The 27902-nt window shown below is 44.9% G+C and overlaps 1 protein-coding gene across 1 annotated transcript; it reads right to left on the minus strand.

The window, feature by feature from the left end:
* Positions 1-1076: 1076 nt before the first annotated feature.
* On the minus strand, positions 1077-10351 carry ARC (activity regulated cytoskeleton associated protein). The gene is made up of 4 exons (XM_069621738.1): positions 5670-10351; positions 3718-3788; positions 2820-2902; positions 1077-1548 (listed from the first exon to the last, which is right to left on the minus strand). The coding sequence occupies exon 1, from the start codon at positions 9699-9701 to the stop codon at positions 8562-8564; it is 1140 nt and encodes a 379-aa protein (XP_069477839.1). The 5' UTR covers positions 9702-10351; the 3' UTR covers positions 1077-1548; positions 2820-2902; positions 3718-3788; positions 5670-8561.
* Between the last annotated feature and the right edge of the window lie 17551 nt (positions 10352-27902).

The raw sequence follows: 27902 nt of genomic DNA on the forward strand, positions 1-27902 counted from the left end.
GGTGCAAGCATGCATTTCCAAGCCACCTGATGTACGGCTCCCCCTGTTGCCACACCACTCCCCCACCCTCTGTCCCATTTTTTAGTTATTTTCTCACCCTCTACACTTCCTACATCCGCCCCTTCTCTTCACCTCCCGCAGGCCGCCATGGAAAGGGAAGTGGGGCTCCATACAGGGCTTTGCAAAGGTGTTTATGACCCAGGATTCATCGCAAGTAATGTCATTCATTGGCTGATATTGAGACCCTGGATCAGGTCCCAGCTTCTGCACTGAAGTAAAACATTACGGAGCTCATTTTGGTTGAGATGTAATGTAAATGCGTGAACTCCTTTTGTACGGTTTTTACGCATTTCATTTTCGTTACAGATCAATTTCACGTATTTGTATGGCAGAGAAGGGGGTTGGATTCCGCTGCCCACTTCCCCTCTGCCATACTGATATTCCAGTATTTGCGCCAGCATGCATTTTCATGCTGTCGCAAATGGTGGGTATTCCTATGGAGGCCACTGGCTTTTTGCCTCAGCAAAAGGAAGGCTGGCGGACTCCATAGGAATCCATTGTAAACGCTGCCTGCCATGCGTACATGGCAAGAAGTGTTTAATCTGTTTACAAGACAGAGTCTAATCCACCTTTTTTTCAATCAGCCTTTGAATTCCTCCATGCAAACATGGAAAATATGGCTGTGGGCACTCCTCTACGCTAAAGTGGATACGTAAAATGTCTAAGCTGCCAAATTACGGGAGACTCGAATATGAGCTCCAGTGTGATTTTGGGCAATAGAATCTACTGCACAGACTTCTGCCCAGTACTCTGCCTTTCATGTGATCCCGTTCAAATTGGAGCCTGTTTTCTGTAATCTTGTTTAATTCAAAATCCCACCCGTTGCACTGTTCTCTGGCATGGACTCATACTGGAGATGCTTCAAGTAGCACACTTGTTCACTGAACAGCACCAAAAAGTACCAATTATTGTAGACGGGAAGTGGAGGCATCAGCTTGACAGCCATTTTTTTCTGAATAAAGGACCCGTGCAAATTTAGAAGCCCTTGTTTGAAATACTGACAATGAATTTATATAAAATAGTGTTTATTGCAATAATCAGTGACACATTTAATGCTATAGTGTTAAAAATCCAGTAAGAAAACATTGGTATAAATCGTCTGTGAAATCAAGATCAAAGTCATCAATGAAAGTCTCAATGGAAAAGGGCCCGCACATTGGGAGCAATTTCCTTTAAAGTCTGACTGTCAGTGCATGGCACTGAAGCTTTACAAGTGATGGAGTGAGGCACAGTCCTCCGTCAGGCGGGCACCGCTCATCTCCTTCCTTCTGAAAGTCTTGGTTGGTCAAATTAAGATTTCTGTGGGCAAGGGTCCTTGTAATCTGGAGGAGGCACTTTTGAGGCAAAGGCGCTCTGCGATTGTCAGCAACTTTCAAAGGCCGATCTTGCTCCGTACTCATGCACTGTTACTCTTTTTGCAGTGGCGAAAACGCCGGGCGGTCAAAAGTCAAGACACATCAGAAATATGTTGGTGGTCTCGTCTTCAACCTGAAATGTCAAAACAAAGAAATAATGCAACTTTGGACATCAGAGAAATTGATCTATCTATATTGACCAACAAAGTAGCTCTTTACGATAAACATTTTCATACTGATCTCTTTAGAAACATCTGGATGGACAGTTGTGCAATTTAGGTCCTCATTATTAGCACTAGAGTATTGCTAAACACATATAGTAATTTGAACACCTCCTATTTTTCCTAATTCACAGATGCGTATTATCTATGAACTAATAGCAGTGCATATCTCAGTGGAATCCAACGCAAAAAGAGGTGGTATTGTAAAACAAGAGGCCTCTAGAATACTATGTTTTACCATTATCACCACACTCAAAACACTGTCCATAGCTTTTACTTGAATACAAATGTGCCTTTGCTTCTTCCCCTCCAGTGCTGATATAGGCATTGCCTGGTTTTATGGTTTAGGTAGTACAAGTTTGTATAATGGGTTTTGTACAACTTGTAATTTTCAGTGGTTAATCTTCTACCAAGTAAGAAACTGCCTTAATTATGAAAATAAAGACCACCATGAAGGTCACAAGCTGAAGTTTAAAAGAAATGATCTGTAAATAATATCTAGAAAAGTGCATGTTTCCATATGGATTATAACTCCAGGTCAATGATATGTTTCTCCACTACTGGGTGTCAATTACAACCAAACAATGACACATTTGGACAATGGATACCTAACAACAAAAGGTCCCGAGAGTTGACTAATTTCCTTGTGGTGTCTATGCCAATCCTCATATTGAATTGATTTCTGCAGCAGGGCCACATCAGGGGATGACTTGCCTCACACTGCGGTTTGTTTGGTAACAATCCAGCACTGATGAATAGAGGCTGAAAACAGATTTTGAGACCAAACATGTTCTAATGACCCCTATCTTTTGGGTTGGTCTGAAAGAGCTGAAGACATCTTTGCCCACTCATAATTGTGCTGCAAGAATAGATTAGTTGTACGTTTACTGTTCAGTGTTGAACATTCAACTGCTTATTAATTAAATCTGCTTATATATCGACCAAATTTAATTAATAGCAAGGCCAATGTTAGTCTTATATTTTCTGACAGCATTATCTTTGGGTTGCATTTTCAACTTCTAGGAACAGTACTTGATGATGGGTTAGTGAACTGTTTGCCCTTAACTAGCACAATAAACAATGTGGTTCCCTTAATGTATTAAGTCAAGTTTGTTGAAAGGATTGTCTGCTAGGGTAAGACAAAGGTCCATGCACATTAAAAAGTGGCGGCTTCATAACGTACCTGAGCATTTAGCCGTACTAGTCTTCGATAAAGTTGATTGTCTCATCGCATATTGCAAAAAATGACCAGCATTCCTCCACACCCTACAAAAAGTGACATGAATAGTTTTAATGACGTTTTCAAGTAATTTCTTAAACAACCGACAACATTATACACAATTGACTCAAATCAAGTAAATATCTACACTTGCTTGCTATCCTAACTTATGGTTGGTGCAAAAATCGCATCCATGTACTTAAGAAGGGATTCTCCTAAATTCACATCAGAAGAGGTGTGATCACAATCGTGCCAGTACCAAAACATGCAAATTAGCAGTGGTGTGTTAACAGTTAGGGTGTCAATTAAGGAGCCTCCCCAATTCACAGTGTTGCACCGACATGCAGCACATGAGAGGTGATCAACAAAATCAATTTGTAGCATTCCCAAGTGGTGCTGCCATCATGGGAATTTGTGCTGTACAGTAGGAGTCAAGGCCTATTTTCACCAGTAGGCCACCATACTTGCTCCAGCGGTATGAGGTGGGAGCCATTGAATTTGTGGGGGTCGGTTGTATGCCTGTTTCCAGGAACTCACTTGGGATCTTGCACCTCACAGACGTGCCATTGAAGTCCTTGCTGTGCATTGGGGATGGCCAAAGAACTCAGATGTGCATAGCACAATTTGCACTACTGTCTCACTACTCATCTGTGTGACTTGGGCCCTTAGTATCACACATATTTAACAATAGCTGCATGCTGTGTTGGCGTCCTCCAGAAAGGGGAGGGATCCACAGTTATTGCATATAAATGGGTTTCAGAAATAAGTATGATTTAATATTTAAATATACCATAACACCCAACTAAAACCATAAATTGTTTACAAACTGTAAACAGAAATGTAAAGTTTGACCGGTTCTTACCTGATAAGCATATCCAAGATTCTTATTTTTCTCTCTTCTATGTAAGCGCAGATTTGCAAATAATCTCATTGCTGGAAGGGAAAAACAAGACACATTAGCTTTTTCAAAACAAGGCCTAAATTATATCAAACTATAAGAAATAACACATAAAACATTGTTTTTTCGTCCCCCAATCCTAATTGATACACAATGCACTAATCACTCCTGTATGTCAAATGGTTTCCCATTGGACAGACACATGTAATTTAACAGACTTATAAAATCCCATAGTAGTTGAAATATGGATTTCAGTGGGCCGCCATCTTTTAAAGGTACACGGCTGACACTTTCTGTCCAAATTGCTGTGCAGCAACCCTACTTGCAGGTGAAAGCATCCACCGGGTGACTACCCCTCCCCACCACTAACTCGTATGCTTTTGACAAAGTACAGCATCTCCAGAACTTGAAAATGGTACCGCCTGTTGGTTTTTTAATTGGTGTAACACATGCATAGCAGTTCAGACAGGAGCACGAGAGACAGAAGAGGCACATTGCTATAAACACTTCCCAAGGTTTTATTATAGTGACAATGTCTTGGTGTGGTACTGTATGCCCTATCATTTAGATTTATTTTGAAGTAGCTGTGAGGAAAGATAAAACACTACTCACAAATAGTCGGCTCACCCCCAAATAAATGTATACGTGTCCTTTCTCGTGGTCGCTACTTGAAAAGACCATCCCAGTGGCTGCAGACCAGAAACCCCAGCACAACTACCTAATAAAGGCCTGAGTGAATGTGTGTGTGTGTAGGCCTGCAGTCACACTGTGCTGCCTCTTCTCATAACTGTTTCACCAACTACACAACTCAGGTTTTCTGTGCCAAAATGTCATAGAAACATGTTAAAATGTATACAACAAAACGACTGCCTTTCCTGTCTGGAGCGGGGGTGGTTCCTCTTCTGCAGCACATGGGAATGCCCCATGGGATCATTGGGCTTAGGTGGGTATAACTGGCAACTATGTATTTTCAGTCCCTGCTACTTCCTTGTTACATAGAGAATGTCTAGATGGCACTTATATAAAAATAAAGATGTGTGCATGTATGAGTGGTGTGTGTGTGTGTGTGTGTTTGTGTGTGCACTAGAGTCCGTTAGGCACTCCATCTTTTTACAGAGGATCGCAATAAGAAAGTCGCCATCATTTTGGTAATCTATGTGTTTATGGCCTTCCATATGGTAGCTGCAGAGTTTGATTATCATGTATTTATATTCTGACAATATACTACATTTACTAAACGTCTGCACAGAGAACGCAAATGACATGTGCATGGTGAATACGATCTGTGTTATTCCAGCTGAGAGGCTAATGGTGCTTAAAATGAAAACCCTTGCTTAGCAGCAGAAGTGTTTTTCTTGTGCTACCATGTTTGGGTTTTGTCTGTGGTGCTACATTTCTGCTTTTCACTCGCTCTCGCCTTGTCTACCAGTGTATGTGTGTGCGTGCTCATGTGCAGGCACGTGTTTGGGCGTGCCTCTTGTTTAAGCTACCTCTCAAACTCAATGTATTACTGCCTTAGTGTTGCCAGGTAACTTAAATGTCAATCCCAGAGCAATCTGCTCAGTAGGGTTATTATGCATTGCACAAACATGTTCGTTTACCAACTGGGCTAGTCTACCAAACAGCTTTGCGTTCTTCATCAAGACATTTGATAAAATGTATAGTGCACAACTTTGCCCGCACTAGAAATGGGTTATCATTTGGTGTGTACACAGTTTTTATCTGGAAATACTCAATGGGACCAAATTAGGACATTTCAGAAACCGTCTGAACATTTATTGACAACGACAGACATTGACCAATCCCCTAACGTGACAAAGCTTGTCGACAGTGCAATCAACAATCGGTGGCATCTGGCTCATTAATCATAAAGTACATAAATCAATAGCAGAATGACAGTCATTGGTTTGACTAACCTTATTGTCTTCTCCATCTTGGGAACTGCTCTCTGTTGGTGCAGAGTCATACTAGGTCAAAGCGATCCAAATGACATCCAGATAATGCATCAGGGGCATAAAACACTACCTCCGATAGGATCCTGGAACGCTTTAATGTTCTTAAGAGACCACTTAATCAATGTCCACTTCTGTTTCCTTGATCACGCTTGATCCATCCGCCGAAGAAGATTGGTTGCTACCTAGAAATTGGTCACCACCATTGGACTCAAATCGATCATCTTGGCATGCTGACATTCCATCTGATAGCTCTTTGAATGCCTCCATCTTTTGAGTTGTGTTGGATATTTTCAAGTATTTCAGGTTTAAGCATTGTTCTTTGGTGGCCATCTCCAAGAGAGTGTCTGTAATCACATGATGTGTTCTTTAATGTGCGTGGTTTGAGGATCTTAGTTTACTCCGGTGTCTAAGATGTGCCTGAGCCCTCACGATCTTCATCAACAAACATTGGCTTTGATTCATTTCCAATCATATGTAATAAAGAGGTGTAGAGTTGGGACCCCTCATACTGTATTTTAGCAAATGTTCATTGTTCTGCAGAAGCCCTCCATCGGAATATAGTTTGTAGAGTTTGTTTTTCTGTGTGCAAGATACCAATTTGATTTGGTATCGAAGCAATAATTGGAATCTGCACTATTCCACTGGGGTGACAGGTATGCATCAAGGTCAATGATTTAACGTCGGTTAAACTCCACATTCAATCTGCACTGCCATCCATTTCACATCCATTCACAATCTCTTTTGTGGTACAAGTGTGTGCTACATTCCTATCAGGTTCAGATGTGTTGATAACCTCTTGCAGTACATTAACATGGACTGTTCTGCTTGCAGCCAGTCAGTGGGGCTTTCCAGACTCCCATCACCCAATCTTCCCAGACATGCATCCAGACTTTTGAACAGCGTAACCACAGGAGCTTATTCCCTGACAGATTCGGGGTTCTGAACAATGCCAAATGCCAAGCACATCTATCTTCAAATAATATTAAATGTAACTGATAAGGCTCTGCTCCCTACACTCTCCCTGTCTTTTTCCTCCTGTAACTAGCGCCTCGATGCCTACGGGCTGTGAGCGCTGCTACAAATGCACACACAAATAAATAAATAAATCTAATGAGATTTACCGTATTTGCCACATTGTGTTTTTTTTTTTATTCAAATGTGGCAAAAATATACATGAAACAATCATTGTTTCCAAAGAGTTGAGCTGTTTTTTCAACACGTTCTTTGCAATATTTCTAATACAAAGACTTCTTGAAAATAGCCAATAATGCTTTTTCCCTACACTACTTCATTATTGCTTAAAGGCCACACAATGGTCGGACACTACTACTTCTGAACACAAAACTGCAATGCAAATAAGCGTTGCTTTGCAAACGTCCAAACTCATAGCAAACAGGGGCCTATGTTCCAGTGGCGTGGGGTAACCTTCTTGTGTTGTTTGCCTATAGCCTCCCAGGGATGCTTAAAAAAGTATGTTGCTGTACAGAGACGGAGTTTGGGAATGGGTGGGGTGTTAAATATGTCATTATTAGATTATTATACAGTAGAAGCATAGCAGCGAGTTCATTGAACACATTTACATACGCATGTGTCTCTCAGGAGTGGGAGCGTGTGATGGTGTGTGATCAACACGCAACATACAGCCATAGAACTCCAGCCAAATAAGCACCATGGCCCTGCGTCCCAGTAATGTGCAGGTGCGCGTGCTGGCCTTAACCACGGTCGTACTTGTTCACGTGCCGGCCTATTATTGTCAGAGCTGTTTAGCCATTACATGTGCACATTTTGTATTCTGCATCTGTGATGTCGGCGTGTATATGTCTGTGAGTGAAATAGTCGATTTTCTTTTTGAATGAATTAAGAACTTTAAAAAAGGGCAGAGTTATCCACATATCGGTTTGGCATGAGGACATTGAATTGGATTATTTTGGCACTTGGAATCGATAAATCAAGGCACTTGTGGGCTGTAATACGTGCACGGTTCGATTGAGCCTGAGCGCCATCCAGCTAAGGCTGCGAGGCTGCCTTCGATGGACTTCCTGCTATGCTTCGCCTGAGGTAATTGCTCCGAGCCTAATACGTGGGCAGAATGGCGCACTTTGTTCAGGCAGCATAATGGAGGCCGAACACATGCTGAATGCGCCTTTCTGCTCACGCCGCGTGCAGTCTCAGCAGCCCCAGCCCTCGGCTGCTCGCTCTGCCGGCTCCAGCACCCGGGACCATATATGGCGATACCCATGACGCGTTTCCGCACAGGAAGCGGTGCAGCGAAGAAAAACAAGTCTCCCCCGTCACCAGGACAGCCTCTCTTTCTCGGCGCCCCCCCCCCCCTCGTTAGTGATAAGTGGCTCAGCGGGGAACACAATGGGGAACGCCAAGACGAGTGGTGGTTTTAATTAGACTGAACATTTGAGTTAATGAAAAATAAGCATCACGTGGTGATGTGGACGGTTCGTGGACTTTGGGAAAAAAACCTGTTCTGTTTTCTGAATTCTGATGAAACAAATATGTCTACCATTATTTTTTCCGGAAATCTCATTCAGTGAGATTTCTGAAAAAGGTCTGTGATGCGCAGCGCACAACTCTCCGTACTTTTTGCCCCTTTGCCTCTCCTCCCAAACTCAACGCTAAGCCCCCATTCAAGTCTCCAGTTGGACGTGCAGTGAACCAGAAGCAACGTGCACTTGCTGGCCCTTGTTTCAGCATCCAGTGCACTGAGGTCTGAAGGCGGACTTCTGAGTAAACAAGGATGACTACTCTGTTTCAAGATTGTTTCCAATTGTCAGAGTTCCCAACTTAGCTTCCCAGTAAGAATCTTTTTAAAGGTAACACTTCCCTACTGCTGTGTAGAAATTAAGATAGATAAATCTTATTATCAGAATAGGGGTTAACTATGACAGAGGGGTCGTCTGCGCTATCGACTGGCTCGCTTTCCGCTGGGGGTTCCTCCAAAGCCTGTTCATCGGACAGATCAAAGTCCAGCTGAACCTCTGTCCCCCTTTGCACTAGTTCCTCCATTGTCTTTGGAAGAGGGGGCTTTAAATAGCGCCTGATCTCCGGGTGGAGCGTGCCAATGATGTACTGAATCATGTCTTCCTCATTTGCATCTACGTAGAGTCTGTGGTAGAGGGATCGCTTCCTCCACACAAACTGCTCCAGGGATTCCCAGCGCCTCTGTGGGAGATCCAAGTCTCTCTGGGTGGCGTGTCGGACTAGAAGCCTCTCGCAGTACTGCAAGAAGGCCACCTGGAAGTCCTGCCAGGTTTTGATCGTCTCGTGCCTGTACTCCCACCACTTCTGCGCTGCCCCTTTCATGTGGTTCTCTACTTGGGATAGCCATACTTTCTCCTTCCAGCCTTGCCTCTTAAAATACTTCTCAAGGTTGCTCAGAAACTCTCTGGGGTCCTCTGACATATCGGCATCAAACTCTGGCGGTGGCAGGAGATCTACTGAGACAACCACCCAGTGGTGTTGTTGACATGTCTGACTATCATCGTAGGCCTGCGAGTCAATGGCTAACGGGGCAGAGACTCCAGCCTCTTTCTCTTTTTCACTTTCTTCCCCCCCTATCCTGGCAAAAGACCTCCTGATTTCTTCAATTTGGCATGCTCGGCAAAGGGCATCGTCTGGCCCGTCAATCAAATTTTCAACACGTGCAAATATGCTCCTCCACGAATTCATCTCCCTCTTCAACCACCTCTCCAGATTAGCCAGGGTGTACTGACATCTGGTTAGGCAGCTTTTCATGGACTGTTTCCAGCGCTCCAGGCCGGCCACTGGGGAATGGTCGTCCATGTTAGCGTTCAGGTTCATCACTGACATTTTAAACCCTTTGAGCTCATCTTCCACCTGCTTGGAGACCTCAGACAGAATGTAGATCTGTGTCTTCCTGACACGGTCCAGCATTTCAACTGGGCTGCAGGTACCGATGGTCACTGTCACTGCCGGTGCGTGCTCAGCCAGTGGCAGGGAGACCGTGCCCGTACCAGCCATAATGAATTGATATAGAAAGATTGTTTTGTTTTGTTTTAAAGAATTGAGGTTTTCCAAGCTTGGTGAAGAATGGCTGTCAACTTCTAAAACAACTCCACATTCACTGTTGTAAACAGGCTTCACAACTTAATATAGCACAGACAATAAGGCCTGTTCTCACACATGCATGTACACAATAGATTCACCCAACAAAACTTCCAGCCTTTGAATTCAAAATAAAGCAAAACTAAATGTGATATCACCCCAGTGTGCAGGTCCAGTCCCTTTTAAACTTCTTGACAAGACTTTAGCAGTCGTGGTTGTTCGCTTTCCCTTGATTCACACCTTGAGCCCAGATTCTTGGCGCGCTCCCCGAAGGCACGCACGTCTTCTTCCCCACTGCACGCTGCTGTCCAGGAGAGAGAGGTGCTGAACCGGCTCACTTGTGTAACTTTGCAGGCTTTCACAGCTAGTCCTTCCTTGCAATCTCTGGGAAGTTTGTCACAAAGTCTGGTCCGGCTGTGTTGGGAAAAGTTCCTCCGTCTCTTTCCGGTGTGGCGCTCGCACTTCCTGCTGCAAAACAAAGTTGAATCGCCTCTCGCCGCGGTGCTCCGGTGGCTGCTTTCTGATTTTAATCTGACTTGCTTTATTACTGTTGCCTGTGCCTCTACTTATACCATACCTAGCAGAGCTAAATATGGGCGCCCCCTCCTAGCCCACACACGCTCACCCGAGCGCTCATTGGCTGGCGCCGCCGTCGCCTTGCCAACCGGAAGATTTGGAAAGGCACTTCCGAGGGGCCCCCCTCGCGCTATGACTCAGCTGACGCGCTCTTCAACACTCTTGCCTAGAAAGGATGTGTAATTCCCTCTCCCTTTCAAAGCTCGGCAGAACACGTAATTCAGCCATCACTAGGAGACAGCACTTCCGCCCACGGCGCATCTCCAGCTTCCCTCACCTGAACCTGCCAATGGGCTCCCATGTCGCAGGTTGGCTGCAACTGTGAGCGCGGGGGCGCCGCTGTCTGACTGCCACACGCCCCCGTGCACTCACCTCCCACACGCACACACACCCCACGCGCAGAAGACATCTCCCACTGCTGGAGGGAGGCCGTGGAGACACTCTGAGTCACACCTCGGCACTCAGTTCAGGGCTGGGGTGAGTAGGGGGGAGGGAAGCTCGTGATTTAATTGAAGCAGGAAGGCCTCTTTCAGGGTCGTCTGCATATGCAGAGGATAAAAAGTGCCTATTATGGAAGAGCGAGTTGAATTGGCGTGGCTGTGCTTTGCAACGGCGAATGCAATGAAAAGTGAGATTCTATTGTGGCAAGTGAACATTACAGGCAGAAATAACAGCACACACGTTAATGACGCATCGTTAAAAGAGGGTTGTGGTATTACTAATGACTGGCCTGTGGCAGAATGGTATACTCCGTGTGCCTCATGCGCTGTTCCCTGTTACACAAGCGCAGGGGTGGACTGGAAACTAAAAGAGGCCCTGGAAAAAAACCCAACCCTTTTCCTATGAGAACATTTGGAAATACCACACAAAAGAGACCCAGGGTGCAGAGGCCTACCGGGAAATCTCCAGAGTTCCCTATAGGCCAGTCCAAAGATGCACAAGCATGTTAACTGAATGCAATGCATAAACACATGGGGCCTCACTACGAGTTTGGAGGTAGCCATGGAGCTATTAGCACCATGGCTGCCTCCAAACCAGGCTCCTTTACTGGGTTCTTGCAATGGGGACTTACCGGGTCATTCCGACATAGGAGGACCCGGTAAGTCCTCCTTGCAGGAACCCTTCCCCACTCCCATTTGAGCCCCTATAGGGCTCCATGGGAATGGGGAGGGAGGTAACAACGGGCACATTACAATTGTCCCGTTGTTACCTCCCTTTTTTCCCCTCGTGGGACCCGGAAAAGACATCTGGTTTTACCAGACGTCTGATCCGGGTCCTGCAAAGGGAACCTCGTAATCGGCCCTGACGGAATGAAGGGGGCCGGTCCCGTACCGACCCCCTTCATTCCGTCAGCGCCAGGGCCGTAATGAGGCCCACAGCCCTTGACATTCGAGAAAGAGCACTGTGTCCATCAAGTCCCTTTCCCTCAACTACTCAACAACATGAATTACGGCGCTTTCTTGAATCTCACAGAGGGACACCCATTCACCAAACTGCCCAGTGGTGTGGCGCGTGACGTGTTGCATGCTGGGGTCCTGATGACATCATTCCAAGTCACTCCAACCTGTGTGCCTGGTTACGTCACGTGAGGTTTAGCTGTGCTGGCATCACAGGGAATGGCACCACTGAAGCAAAATAAGGTCTGTGTGTAAAAATCGTAAAATAAGGAATAGCCATGTGTGCTGTCTCCAGCCTGGCAGGGTATGTCAAAATCTCAGGAGACCATCACAAGTCATGATCTGGCCAGACAAGAGCAGCAGAAATGCAACAACAACAACAAGAAACAAGCATTATTTTGTTTGTATTGTATAAGGCTTAAAACAATGTTTTACAATTCATCAGATAAAAGAATCCGAAAAGAATTATGCAAAGCATTATTCCTCTGTACCCCAGACTGTGGAACCTCAGATACATCAACATCAGACTTCTTCCTGGCTTTCTGCAATTCAGAAAAGAAAGTAAGACCCTCCTCTTCCAATAACATGGTCTTCACACCCCAATGGATACGGCGAGTATGCTTGTCCTTATTGCATAGACTTGCATAAGAGGCTAGCCAGTAAGGGGTTAAGTCGAATGAGAAATCGATGTGGGACTGTCACGAGGGTGTGTCGCCTAAATGATGGGCATGGCCTCAAGGGTCTCTATCATGGGACAATAAAAAAGAAAAGTGGCTTTCCCCGCTGTTGGGTTAATTTTTTGTTTTTATTGTCCCGTGCTGGGAAACCCTGTCACACTGGACTATGCCATGCTTATTTTCTTTTGTTTCATTCAAGCCATATATTGAATGAATCAAACCAAGTCCAGCATCTCAGAAATAGCACAGCATGATGTGACACTGGCTTGTGGCTGGCAGGGCCAGGGTTTGAATCACCAGCACAGGACAATAAAAACAAAATGTTGTTTTGTTTTTGTCCCATGAAGGGAAATTGGACCCGAGACCTGCCGGTGAAAAGCCAGTGTCGCATCACACTGTGCTGTTTTGTAGTTGCTGGATTTCTTTTGTTTCACTCAATAGACTGTTTCAGTCTGTGGAATGAAACAAAATAAATCAAACACTTATGGAATAGCACAGTGTAATGTGACGCTGGCTTGTCACCGGCAGTGCTGTGGACTGAATCCCCAGCACGAAAAGAAAAAGAAAAATGTGTCTCTTAGGGCAGTGTGAGCCCCCGGCAGCACCCCGGCTTGATTGAGATTTTGCACGACTGCTGGGACACAGTCCTGGCTAGCTCCATCCCACTTAAAGCCCTGCACACAGCCCAGTATCCCTCCCAGGGACTACCCTTTACAGCCCACAGCACCCCCTTTCAGCATTGTCACATGCTCCTCAATATTGCTAAACGTTAACAATGCTCTGCTATTCTAACAGGCATTCCAGCAATACATACTATGTTTAAGGTCTGTTCCACTAAGTATCAACCTGATATATTGCTGAAACCCTCAATCATCTAAATGCCCAACTGCTTCCTGAATCTAAGATAGCTCTCAACACATACCTAAAATAACAGAGAATATATAAACTCCAGCTGACAGGCTCAGCCCTAACATGTTATCAAAGAATGTAGCTTCATGTACCCAGCCATTTTATGGTATTGTTTATTTTATATAGCGCCTACACACAGGCAAGTGTTTCAAAATGCTCAAGGATTGTGGGGACATGGGGGAAAAACAAACAGTTTCTCAGAGCACTTGAAATTCTGAAACGATAATAGTTTGCACAGGAAGAGTAAGTGCGTAAAAATACATTTAACAGTTTGTGAGAGAGCAAATAGGCCTGACAGCGATTCTGCAGTTTTAACAGTGCAATTTAGGTGTGACGACAAGGGAGAACAGACAGACGATCTTCAGGTTTGGTGCATACAGATTGTGCAAGTGCAAGATAGTCACAGGGGGGGGATCAAGTGCACCCCGTCTGTTGAGATTGGGGTAAGTGCAGAGAGAGCCACTCTCTTGGATTCATTTCTCAAGTGCATTGAGTGTGGATGGGTTGTAGGGCCCTGGGGCAAGTGCGAGAGAGGATTGGCGGGGGTGCCGGGGACCAGTGAGACTGATGTGCACATGGCAGCCCGGCAGCATGCTGTAAGAAAGAGGAGGGAGAGAGGGAAAAAACAGAGAACTGGATTAGCAGGGTAGAGGGAGTGAAAAGGAAGAGGAGAAGAGGAAAGTCTTGAGGAGATTCTGGAATTTAAGGAGATCCGGCTCAAGACGGAGGGCAGCAGGGAGGCTATTCCATAGGGAGGCCCCTGCTGAGGATAAAGATCTCCCTCGAAATACCTGGTTGGATAACCGGCTCACTCGCAGACGATTGGAGGTAGATGAGCGGAGGGTTCTTGAGGGACAGTATTTAGGTAGGTAGCGTTGCAGGTAGGTAGGTCCCAGGCCCCACAAACCCTTGTGAACAATGCAAAGGGTCTTGAATTTGATCCTTGCAGCCATGGGGAGCCAGTTAATGGATTTCAGCACTGGAGAGATGCAGTCCCAGGGCTTGAGCCCAAAGATAAGTCTTGCGATTCTGTTCTGGATGAATTGCAGAGTGCACAGGGCAGAAGAAGGGAGGCGGAAGAAGAGGCTGTTGCAATAGTCAAGCCTGGAGAGAACCAGGGATCTGGAGACAGTGGCCCTCATTACGATACTGGCGCTAAACCATGGCGCTATTAGCACCATGGTTGGTGCCGGTATCGTAACAAGTCCGCCAATGTTCAATGGGGAATTACCACCCCATTCCAAGGTTGGCGGGGCGGTAATTACCCATTGAACATTGGCCCTTCCCCATTCCCATTTTTGCCCCATAGGGCTCAATGGGACTGGGGAAGGCGCTAAGTACTTAGCACCAAGGTCCCTTTGCGGGTCCCTACTTTAACGGCTGGTCTAGACCAGCTGTTTTGGTCGGGTCCCTCAAAGGGACCTCGTGGTAAGGCGCTAAGTGTTTAACGGCGCTGCAGCCTTTTACGGCGCCGTTAAACACTTAGCGCCAGGGTCGTAATGAGGCCCAGTGAGCCTCTGGGAGAGAGTGAGAAAAGGTAGAGTAACCCTGAGGAGGTGAAGCTGATAGTTAGACTTTTTAGTGATGTCTGAAATGTGACAGGAGAAGGAGAGAGTGGAGTCATAGAATGCCCCAAGCTTTATTGCTTCGCAGGTGGGTGTGGGCACAGAGCCACGGGAGGCTGGCCATAGCGAAAGTTGGAACGTGGGAGCAGGAGTCCCAATACGAACAATCTTATGCCAGATAATGGTTTCATAATCCCCAGTAGAACTATCATATGCTTAGGTGCAAACATCTTACTTGCAACTTCATGTGCGTAGACTCAGTCTTAAAGGATAGTTCCGGGACTTTTTTTTTATTGTCCCTACGGGTCGGCCATGTGTTTGTAAGCATAAATCGGTAGATCGTAGGAAACTTTCCTATGGACCTTACCCGACTTTTCGCCCATTATCGCACTCGAAATCAGCCTCCATTTTGTGATAATCCTATCATTCCGCCGCATCGACCTGGCTCACCTGCCTTTGCGGCACTAAATCAAATCTCCCGCCCCTGAGCCTGACATCAGCAGACGCGTACTGCCCATTTCAAGCACGTCTCGTGTCAACAATCGCTGCGCCTCAGCTATTGACGTGTTGCCATGGAAATGGCAGGACGCCTCTTTCCCCAATAAGTATAAACAGACCGTTTCACAACATACAGCAGCAGATTTTCGATTCCATTCCTCTCTCTGTGTTACTTTGAGTATTCTGTGACTCGTTTCAGTGCTCTGGTCAGCTACCTTCGCCGCTTGTAGCCCGTGTGAACACCTGTACCATCTCTGTAAATTATTTTACTATCTTTACCGCACAATGGCCACAATAATGCCGTATATGTACGAGCCCGAGTACACAGAGGAGGAACTACTGGAAAGGCAAGCACGCGAAAACGATGGGGATTCGGACGGCAGTTGGGAGGACCAGTCAACGGATGAAGAGCCTGGACCATGTCGCATGGACGGCGTCTCCACCTGGTGCACGTGCAATCGGTGCGAGCTAATGCCAACTGAGGAGGAGAACTGCTGCTGCCGTGAAAATTCCGGGTGCTTGGCCTACATTTCGGAAAGCGAGCAAAGTCTGCAGGAAGGCGAGCAAAGTCCGCAATGCATCACCGAGCTGCCAGAGTTCAGGGAAGCCTGCCTCTCACGGACAGTGTTGAGGATGATGATGGTGCTTATGCACGAACTTCGTGGCACTGTTCGTCCGCGTAATCCGAGTAACGAGTAAGTATACTCTGTTTGTGATGTCAGTGATGCCACCACTATTTCATGGTCGTCTCCCACATATAAAATTACATTCACATATCATTCGAACGCATGTAAATTGGTTCCATATAGTGCATTTTCTAGATATAATTTTTTTCTAAGAAAAATGACATGTGTTACCTGAATCGACATTGATAAGAAAGTTTGGTCAGTTTAATACAGTTTGCATCTTTTTTTTTCACAGGTGGTACAGGCTGGTGGCCTATCGTTGCTTCACTTGGTGGCTTCACGGGAGGCTCGGACACCGCGTTCGGAGAGTAATACCTGCCTGTGCGGTACTTGCCATTAGACAACATTTCCCCAGTAACAGTGGACAATACCGCGGATTTTCCCTCGATGTGCTGCAACCTCAACTTTACAATGTGTAATGTTTATTATTTATGTTTAACTAAAATCTAAAATAAAGCCCAACATATATTTTAGCAATGGTTGTTTTGATTTTTTAAATGAATCTAGTGTGTCTCAGTTGAATAGCCTTCCAGTGCCTTGTCTTGTCACACCACATGTCTCCGGCCAGCATCCTCCCTCACGCTGGCCGCACACCTTCAATCCACATAACCGTTGAACCCATATATGCAGCAGTCATACATATATTATTTTGTGGGTTGGCATCAAGCGTTGGCAATAAAAAGCTGTTGGATTTTATTGATACAAAACATGGTTATAGGTAAATAATAAATATGGTTGATCATAATAAATCCTCTTTTTGGGCACCGGGCACAGAGATGACCCCCATATATTCTCCTGGGAGGGTGAGGTATTTATAAACTCACCCCCCTGCCTTCCATGTAGTAGATCCTGCAGCCATCCTCTTACATTCAGTTAGATGGCCTCTCCTTGGTGAGGCCCTGCGGCAAACGGGTCTTGTCTGCACGACCACCGCCCCGATCCACCCCCCCGCCCTATCAAAGGCAGTTCGCACCGGGGTACTTGTGCTGGCAAGTGGAGCTGTCAGGGAGCGATAAAGGCCAAGAGGTGCCAAAGACCATGTACACTTCAAAGTGGTCTATAGAGCATGGGTTGTTGTTCCCATGTCTACCTCCAGACCCCGTGTCTCCTGCCAAGCATCCCCCCTCACGCTGGACGGCCCCCTGCAATCCACATAAGTGTGTCTCCATTCACGAGTCTTCCTGTGTCTTGTCTGCACGACCACCGCCCCGATCCACCCCCCGCCCTATCAAAGGCAGTTCGCACCGGGGTACTTGCGCTGCTGGCAAGTGGAGCTGTCAGGGAGCGATAAAGGCCAAGAGGTGCCAAAGACCATGTACACTTCAAAGTGGTCTATAGAGCATGGGTTTGTTGTTCCCATGTCTACCTCCAGACCCTGTGTCTCCTGCCAAGCATCCCCCCTCACGCTGGACGGCCCCCTGCAGACCGCATAATGCCACGACATATACACGTCATTCATTCACAAACACACCCCTGTTTCGAATTCTTTATAACCCACTTCATATTTCTAATGAGAACTTCTTTGCGCTTTGCTAGTCAACCCGTGAAGGTGCTGGTTATCTGCTCTTCGTCTCTGTGAACTTCCGTGACCACTTTGAGCAAACTCGTCAGTTTGCAACCTGTGAACTGCTCCCTGTTCTACGACAAGAAACTACTCTGATCCCTGCATCTAACTGTTTGTTCGTCAAGGTAAGTCCATGTACCATAATCATTTTGCGTCCAATTTTTTAATTTATATCTATTTGCTAGTAGTCATCAAATTGCATCCATGTTTTCTTTTCGTTCACGACAGTACATGCAAGGAACTAGTCACATGTTCTGAGTTTAGTCAAATTACTTTTTCTATTTTTTGAAAGTTATTGAAATACTTATCCGCATGTGAATAACGTGTATAGTTCCAAGAACCAAAACGGACCTTGCATTGAACCTTTTATGTGTCATTTAATGTTTTAACACATTGGTATTCATAGAGAATTGTTGATCTTTACTTTTCAAAACTTTCCATAATGCCTGCCTGTTCCATTGGCGGTTGCCTTTCGAAGACCCATAACAAATCTGAAGATACTATAATGCATGTTTTCCCTAAGACAATAGATCAGATAAGAGAATGGGTCCGATATTGCGGATATCCAGCCTCTGAGCTAGAAAGTAGAGTCCTTGAAGTCTTTGCGGACAAGAGGGGTGATCGATACCGCATCTGCAGCAGGCACTTTAGCCCAGACATGTACTCCACATCATTGCTAATAAAGAAGAAAACACCGCGAGCGAGGCGAAAATTGCTCTCAACCGCTATTCCCACTCTATTCGTCCACATCCCTCCACTGGTGAGTCAAGTTTACGTATTTGTCTCTCGGCCTTGCGGTAGTGTGTAGCATTAGCTAACAATAATTTCCCCATTTATGTATCCACTCAATATGAAGGCGGAAGATTCTCCATCCGTGTCGTTATTGCAGTCATCAGCCACTTCAAGCGCCTATCGGGTAATCTTACTTAGCTATTCTGACACTGACTTGTTTTAGGCATGTAAATCAATAGTTTTAATTGATCGTGTAATCATTTTACCTAATGGTACACCACAGTACTCGTCCTCTAGTCTTTGTTTTCAGTTATAATTATTGTTATCCAAAATAATGCAAGTACTGTCTTTCAGGGAGATGCTGAGGAGTCCAACGCATTGACGACAACCGTAGATGTCACTCAGATGCTCGAGGTACGTTTCCGGACAGTTCCATCGATGGAGATCATCAGATCTTGCATTCTTGTAGCGTGATTGTTACACACAATGTTTCTTTCGTTTTTAGCCATTGGTATGTCCTTCTGTCGTCGCCCTCCTATGTGTCTTCTTTTTTCAATATTGTGTTCATTACTAATGAAAGTCCTATGTTTCAGGGAGTCGATGGAGCATTAGTCCAAGAAGAAGGGGGAGCATGCAGTTACGGGTCGGCGCAACAGCTTGCAGAAGTGTGCACCGCAGTTACAGCGTCCCTTGATGTTCTTATGCATTTCGAGGTATGGATACTGACAGATCAATCATGCGAGATCAAATGACGTGATTACATCCGCTATACTTCCTTCTTTATTAACGCAAGTACTATGTTTCAGGGAGCTGACGGAGCTTCTTCAACAAGAACATCACCCCTAGTAGTTGATGCAGATCTCTGGGTGGTGACACTTCCAACGATGGAGCAAATCGAATCATATTTAGATATCCATTATTTATTTTAGACAACTGATCATTTGTGCAGGTCTATTTAGATGAGCCGTTGACGCCTGCAGAAAGTTTATGTTCTTTTAAACAAAATAGAAAACCATACTAATGCAATTACTGTGTTTCAGGGAGTTGCTGAAGCGTCATCTTCAATAATATCATCAATGGAAGTCTATGCGGAGCCCGAGGTATGGATCTTGACAGTTCAATCTAACTAGATCAACAATGCGTGAACTATTGTCGTTTGAATGTTCTACACAATGCGTTCATTCGTGTTTTGCTATTGAGATGTACGTATGGGTATTGGTCCCCAAGTACATTTTGTGTTTTCAATATTATTATACATACTGATGAAAGTTCTATGTTTCAGGGAGTCGATGGAGCCTCAGTGAGTGATGGATGTGCTTATCATGAAAATATAGTCGTTGCAGCGCGAGAGGAAGTGGAGACATGCACACACGAGTCGGAGCAACAGCGTCCAGATGTTGAATTTCTAGGCAAGAAAGTTTCAAAGAAAAGAAAGCAAAAGAAGGTTAGTGTCCTGGTCACTATATTATGTTGTCTTTCACTGTCAATAGTTCAATACTGTAAGTTGTGTTTAAACTGAACATCCCTTTTCTAATCTGTCCTCTAGTTGCGAGTGGGTGTAAGAACTAGATCTACACAGACAGTGAAGCGAACGAGAGATGTTGCTTGTCAAACCTTTTGGCAGGGACTTGAGACTGGAGATGCATCGTGCCAATGGGAAGAATATGAAGTGATTGACAACGGAGCTATACCACCACCAGCCATTGATAGTGAATGTCCTCCTGGTAGTTTGGATGCAGTCGGAGATCAATTCACAGAATCCACACCCGCAAAAAATAAGAGCGCGCGAAAGTTGAAGACATTGTTTTTTTCTCCCATCTCCGGACAAGGAACAGATGTTGCAATGGAAGAGAATGAAGTGGACGACAATGAAACACCATCAATATCACTCAGCATAGCGGAAGACGATATCAGAGATTGTACCTTTCATGCGAGTGACATGTCCTCAACGTTACAGGCCGAACCAGCTGGGATGCAGAGTGACAGTATAAGGAAAGAGGCCAAATTCATTGTATTCGATAGCTGTTTGATGGATATTATTATGATGATGAAATGTGGGCATTGGGTTGGTGGGGAAGTATGTGGGGAGCCATTGATTAATGTGACTCGTGCAATTCGAGGCACTAACCTTAAAATACATGCCACCTGTACACAATATCATCCGTTCGCATGGTCTGCACAACCCATGCTGGGGCAACTGCCAGCAGGCAATCTACTTTGTGCAGCGGCCGCACTTTTTAGTGGTTCAAGTTTTAAAAAGTTACAGTATTTCTTTCAGTTTGTGGGAATCCATTTCATTGCGAAAAGTCAGTTCTACAAATACCAAACCGATTATCTATTTCCAGCCATCAGCGAAGCTTGGAGAATGGAAAAAATGTCAATGGAAAGTACATTCGCGGGCAAACGCTTCAGGCTAGCCGGTGATGGACAGTGCGACAGCCCAGGATTTTCAGCCAAGTACTGCACCTACCACTTTCAGGACATGGAAAGTAAGAAAATTGTGAGTTCGGTGGTTGTGCAGGTGTCACAAAGTACATCCTCAGTGGCCATGGAGAAAGTTGGCTTTGTAGCATCATTGCAAGAACTACAATCGCGGGGAATGGTGATCGACCTGATAGCCACGGACAGACACGTTTCAATTGCCAAGACAATGAGAGAAGAGTACAAAAATATAAATCACCAATTTGACGTATGGCATCTTGCAAAAACAATCAATAAAAAATTGTCGGCTGCAGGAAAAAAAAAAGATATGCAAGGTATTTCACAGTGGTCCAAGTCAATCAGCAACCATCTTTGGTGGAGCTCAAAAACATGTGAAGGGTCGTTGGAAATTCTACTGGAAAAATGGCGGTCAGTAATGTTGCACTGTAGCAACGTACATCGATGGTCGACAAATGAGCATTTCCACAAATGTGAACATGGCCATTTGTCCACAGAGGAGGCACGGAAGAAGAAGTGGTTGATTCCTTCATCACCCACTCACAAGGCCATTGAAAAGATTGTATTTGATAAAACTATAACAAGAGATTTGAGGGGACTCACGGAATTCTGCCACACAGGAGATTTGGAGGTGTTCCACAATATGTGCCTAAAGTACAGGCCCAAAAGATTGCATTTTGGCATGGAAGGCATGATAAATCGGACTCTTCTAGCGGTCTTGGCACATAACCATAATGTTGGCCGTCAACAAAGTAGGACGACCGGAACTTTAGGGACGCTTCGCTACAATAAGGCCTTCACTAAAAGAAGTAAACAATGGGTGATCAAACCAGTGTTTGAGGATATGCAATATGAGTTTATTGAGAGACTTATCGTAGATGTCCTCGATAGGCACATACATGGAGTGGTGAACGAACCTATGCAGGGGACAACTGCATTGCCACCCAACATTGCCTCTGTTCCATGTCCACCTAAAGCAGAGCTCATTGAGAAATACACATCACGGTTTAAATGATTGTAATTTGATTGTCTGTTCTCTCGAGTCTCCTCATGTTGCAGGCCCATTGCAATTAAACCAAACAGTAATATAAATCATTTTTACAAAAATTATAGAATGTTTCCGTATTACAAACACATGGCCGACCCATAGGGACAATAAAAAAAAAGGCACGCAGACAAGATGCCCTTACACTAACTGGAGCTAACTAGAAATGTGTGCTCGCTCAAAGTGAAGGTCAGCTGCTTTGATGTTTTGCTCGGGTGGCGGAACGGCCCACGACCCAGTATAAGGTTCTATTGTGATTTGACCTTGACAGGCCGGGACCATCCTGAAAGACTAAGAAAAGATAATGAATAAAATTTCAGAAACGAAACGATGAGCCACGTTCATTAGAAGAAGTAACGTCGGCAAAGAAGGAGTGGTGTTTCGGGTCTGCCCTACACAGAGACACAATGGAAAATGCAAATATAATGTAAGTAACTTTTGATGAGTTTATACCGCAATTTCATTACTATACAGTGGCTTTAAAGACGGGTTCAGTTGTACTTGTTCGTTCTATGTGGCATATTGTTTTCTACCGCGCACTATCTTGAGGAGAAACATCTGCTTTTACTGAAGCACCTCAAAACCTTCCTCTTTGCTTCTGCTTTCTCTCTCCCTCTCCCCTGCTACAACTGGTCCACTGTCTGCGACCTCGGTCCTGGGCCCTTCCACTCTCCACCTGCACTGCCTCCCTGTCAACCCCTGCACTGGGGGACTGTCTCAGTATCCTACAGCCCCCCCTTCCCAGCACTTGTTCTGCACTTACCTTGCACTTGCCACCAGCTGGCCCTATTTATTTATTATTTTATGCTACTTACCTTGTACTCCACTCCCCCCCCTCCCTGCCTCGCCACGCCTTTAAACACTTGTGTACACCCAGTAGCGCTGTCCTCGCTATGATTTTAATAAGGATCTGATGGTGAGACTAATTTCATTTTTTATGTTTTTAGGTACATCATTCACTACTGTCTGTGTCACGAGTACCGGACACCGGCGGACGGCTTCTACAGCCGCCAGTTGCTTCTCCGCGTGAACAACGTTACCACCCTGACCATTTTATGGGACGATCGCCAAGTACAAGTATGCCCTTACGCGGTACTAACGGTTAGATGCAACATACCTACCGTTGTGGTGGCCTAGTGCCTCGTTGTTGGAACAGCCATGCGATTATCAGTGCGACCGAAGAGCTTATTTTTATCGTAAACCAACACCCTGTGTACTGCACACGAACATCGCTTCCCTCAAGACGAACTAATTTGGATCGAGAGCAAAGAAAAATGCAAATCACTGAATATTCTCTAAACATTTGATGTCCAATAAACGTACTTTGCCAAATGTACAATCTTGCCGTTTGCTTTTAAACCACGGTTTCACATTCCAAATTGTGGCGCTGTATTGTGAGATGCTCTAAGACCCTGTGTACAGCAAAGGACCATCGCGTTCCTCAATACGAACTTTTTGGAACATGAGCAAATAAAAATGCAAATCGCTGAATATTCTCTAAACATTTGATGTCAAATAAATGTACTTTACCACATTTACAATCTTGCGGTTTGATTTCAAAGTACAGTTTCATATTCCGAATTGTGGTGCGCTGTATTGTGAGCTGATCTGTGTTGATTTCCGGGGTCTGTGTGGAGTCGCGTAGAAGACGCCTGGGCGCGTTTGCCTACGCAGCTCAGTCACGTCACGGATAGAGGCGGGGAATATGAATGTTTTGATAAAGTCTGTTTCAGGGGCGGGGGATTTGATTTAGTGCCGCAAAGGCAGGTGAGCCAGGTCGATGCGGCGGAATGATAGGATTATCACAAAATGGAGGCTGATTTCGAGTGCGATAATGGGCGAAAAGTCGGGTAAGGTCCATAGGAAAGTTTCCTACGATCTACCGATTTATGCTTACAAACACATGGCCGACCCGTAGGGACAATAAAAAAAAAGTCCCGGAACTATCCTTTAATGTGTGCAGGCCGAGCCTCATGTTCCCTCGATCAGCCTTATATGTTCAGGTATTCCAGAGTCCTCGTATGCCAGATACAGGCATTATTATACCCAAATACAGCCAGATCCATCGGAAGCTCCAGTACAACCATCTTATGCTAAGACTCAGCCTCATGTGTCAAGCCTTTTTTCACTGTTGATTAGTGGCTCCCATCTTTCTTTGGAAGATCTGTGTAAAAACTCTTAAGCAGAACCCGTGCAGTGTTCTACATGCCAAAGTGGAGCGATTCAACCTGGGTCAACAACTTGGATACCCCGTCACCAAGGTCCTTGTCTAGCATCACTTGCTCCTCAGTCATCCTAAAACTAGAAACCAACCATATCACCAGAGTACAGTCTCATTGGTAGATTTACACCAACTCAGCACTTACTTCCCTAAAAGCGCTTTCCTAAGAATTGCCACCTCACCTCACCAGCTGCCATGACGTTTTTGCTGATTAGTGCTAGATCGGGGCAGCACTAAAATGCTTTTTTTCTAACAGAGTCATGGTTGATCAATGAATGTTCAGCTGTCCAACATAATCCAGTCCCCCATAAATCTATACTAATAAGGCCAAGATATGATTTTGGCAAATCTATTTACTGGCCATGGGGGAGGTCTGACATTTATATTTGCTTCCATGAAAACTAAAAGTCGTATGCAAATAAATTCCCAAATGTGAATTCAATCTAATTTTCTATTGGACTTAAAGTGAGCAAACGTGTATCTCCCTTATTATCCACCACAATACGAGTTAGGGTTTGATAACCACTTTGTCGATCTAGCAGCGTACATTATACTATACAAAAAGCAAATTAGCGTATGTAACTTACATTTGAAAGCCATAGATAACCTTAATTATTTTGCAAAAAAAACCGCATATGTAATCACGATGACTTGCACTTGGTACAACATTTTCAAGGTCACAAGAATTTAGTTGGTCGCATGGGTCCCTTATTTTCTGTTCTACTATCCTGTTCCCTTTTTGCTCCTTTGGGCCCCTTTCTTGGTGACATCATTATGCGTTTTCATTCACTTAGTCAGATGGAACACATCAAGAGAAAATCCGCTTGCATCATTCAGACAACGTACTTGTAGCTGGAAGAAGTCCTCAGTGCAAAGCTTTGCTGGGAAGCTGTCCTCAATGGAACATGCAGAAATGGATACAGCTAATGCAGAAATCAACTATAAACGGTTGGTCTCCCCGAATGTAGAGGGGCTAGGCTTGGTTGCACAAAGACCCTTTAGGAAACCAAAACAGAAAAACCATCCACGTACTTGGCTTAATCTAGAAAAAAAATAATTAAAAAAGGAGAACAAAATGGCCATATTGTTCTTGGCCAAGCCTCTACTTCATGGGAGCCAAGGCTATCTTTGTTCGGATTTCTAGGCAATACAAAAACATGTTCATTTAAGCACAAATGCGGGTTTTCCAAGAACTCCTGCTTACTGCAACGTCCCCTCACTGAAAGCTCTACCAACTAATTAATGAGCTTTGCAATCTATCAGCTGTGAAAAACAATATTATTCCTTTCCAATTAATTTGGTATAGACTTGCACCATATACTGATGACAAGGTTATTAAGATACGTCGATGCACTATCCTATAGATATAATTCTCCTATAATGTCTGTTATCTGAGCGCTTGCACATCCATCCTTACTTGTGGAGCAGGTAAAATGCCATTCAAACTGATGTCCCAGCCACGTCATCCCCACATCAGAATCTTGTACCTGTCCTAATAAGTAGATATGGTTCTGTCTTACAAACGTTTTAATGTTAGAGTCAAGGTTGCGGAAAATTGAATGAGCCACACGCCTAGTGTGTGTTATCATGCACGCGTTCAGCCCTGTTATCACTGACATATTTGTCAAATATATAGCTCTGTGATCAGTCCTATGTTCCAAAAGGATCTTTGTGATCACTGTGCTTTATTTTTACTGCACATACCAAAATGCAGACATTTTGTTTTTAACCCCATTTTGCGGGGGAGACCCTCTGCTGCCCCCATCCACCTCCACATGTATTATTTATATGACCCCCCACATATATATATGCAGTGAAATGGGGCTGTGGAAATTCGGCATTTTGGTATGCGCAGTCATGGGATGCGCAGTGATGGTTTGATGTTGTTCCAAAATAGCTCTTTGGTTTATACTAAGCAGGTTGGCAGCCATCACTGGTGCTATTTACCCCCTTTCCCCTTCACATATTGACATTTTACAAAGAATACAGTAGGAATGCAGCAGACTGTCAATGTTTGAATTGGTTTAGCCCCTTTGAGCTTCTTTTTGGTTATTCTGCCAGGTGCCTTCTGGCTCTGGTGGAAGGAAGATTGGGAAAGCGCCTTGTCGTCATCTCCCCTTAAAGTGGTTGACTATGTGCTAGACCTTAGAAGAAGGATGGCATTGTCGATGGACTATGCAAATGGCAAGTTACAATAGGGTCAAGATTTAGTCAAGCACTTGTTCGGCCAGAATGCTTCTGTGTCACCTGTGTTCCTGGAGTGGAAGTCCTGATCATGGAATTTATAGGGTATAGCGCCCTACAGGATAAGTGGACAGGTCCTTACCAAGTTGTTAGCCAACTTGGTCGGGTGCACTATTTAGAGGATTTGGCAATCGCAAAAAGGCTCCAAGGGTCTTCCACATTAATAGATTGAAGTCCTATAACCCAGGGTTAAAGTGGTACCACTACCTCTGGAGTTGGACTGGGAGGAAGAGGAAGGCGAGCATCTCCATGAATTGTTTCAGAGTAGCCCTTTGCACGGCTCAATTGAGTGAGCGAAACCTTGCCCTCAGCTGACCCTGCACCAACAAGTGGAGTGTCAAACCTATTTTGGGCAGTTTGCCCCTGCCACAATATCCTTAAGAACGCCCAGACTTTCAGAATGGTTCAAAGCTTTTTTATTTTGTAGAACACAAATCATTCACAATCTTGCGTGTGTGTTGCTGAAATGTGGCAGGCTAAAGGCAGTCCCTCTCTCGTTTTCCATCGGCTTTCCACCTCCATGGCCAAGGCTTCCTATACCCCAGACTGGCAGCTAGAAGTCAGTAACACCTACTATCAGTAACCCTGTCTAGGGTGATGGCCTAATGCTCTTATCATTTCCTATCTTACTTTCCCTAGGGTTCTCCTAGAGGGAACATATCCTGACCAAACCTCTGGATTTTATATTGTTATATAGTCTGGTGCCTTTCCAAATGCCCAGTTCCTCTTCCTCTGGACTTTTGCACGCTCTCCTCATTATTCCACTTCCTTTCTCTACCTCTCTCTTCTTCTCCTTCTATTCTCCACTGCCTCTGTCTGTCGCTCTGATGGTATCACAATACTCCATTATCACCTCTCCCCTCTCTACTATGCTCAAACTCCTTCTAATCTTCTTCTCCAAATCTCTCTACTCTACTACTCTACTAAGGACTACTCCTTCAACAGGCTCCAACATGAATTTGTCCTGTTGTCTTTGAAAGCCCAAATGTGAATCAAAGGAGGTGTGGGGGACCCCCTCTTTTATAGGTAAAAAAAAATGAAATTAATTGGATGAAAGCAAGACTTCTTGAAGTTCCTGAAGTTCCTGAGGCAAGTGATCCCTGCCTCCTGCTGTCTTACCCAGAGTTCCTTTTCTACAGGAAGTGGAGGGGAAAGGGAGGGAAGAAAATCCCACAGTAAAGCAAGATTGCGGAACCCCTTGTTTGTGCCATTTGTGCTCTCTGGCTGAAACAACCTTGCCCTTATCTCAGCTTGCAGCTTCAAAGGCTCTCTGTAGTGCCACACCTAAAGTGAGGCAGGCCTTTGGTAAGGAAGGTCCTTTTTGAAGCCAAGTTCCAAGGAGATCATCTTGTGAGAATTACTGTCTCTGGCAGGGAGGAGTTACAATCCTCCCAGAAAGTCAAACAAGGCAGGCATCCTATCTTTTGAATAATTCATTGGAATGCAGTCCACCAGGCTACTTGGAATCCACGTAGGCTCACATAGTTGGTCTGAGCACACAAGACTAACACTGAAAAGCTACAAATCAGATGTGGCTTTAATAATTATGTGAACTATCAGTCAC

Source organism: Ambystoma mexicanum, chromosome 5q (assembly GCF_040938575.1).
Source record: "Ambystoma mexicanum isolate Mex_15411 chromosome 5q, UKY_AmexF1_1, whole genome shotgun sequence".
NCBI lineage: Eukaryota > Metazoa > Chordata > Amphibia > Caudata > Ambystomatidae > Ambystoma > Ambystoma mexicanum.

Coding starts and splice junctions, on each gene's coding strand:
- ARC (XM_069621738.1), bottom strand. CDS start 9,701: ATGGCTGGTACGGGCACGGTCTCCCTGCCACTGGCTGAGCACGCACCG.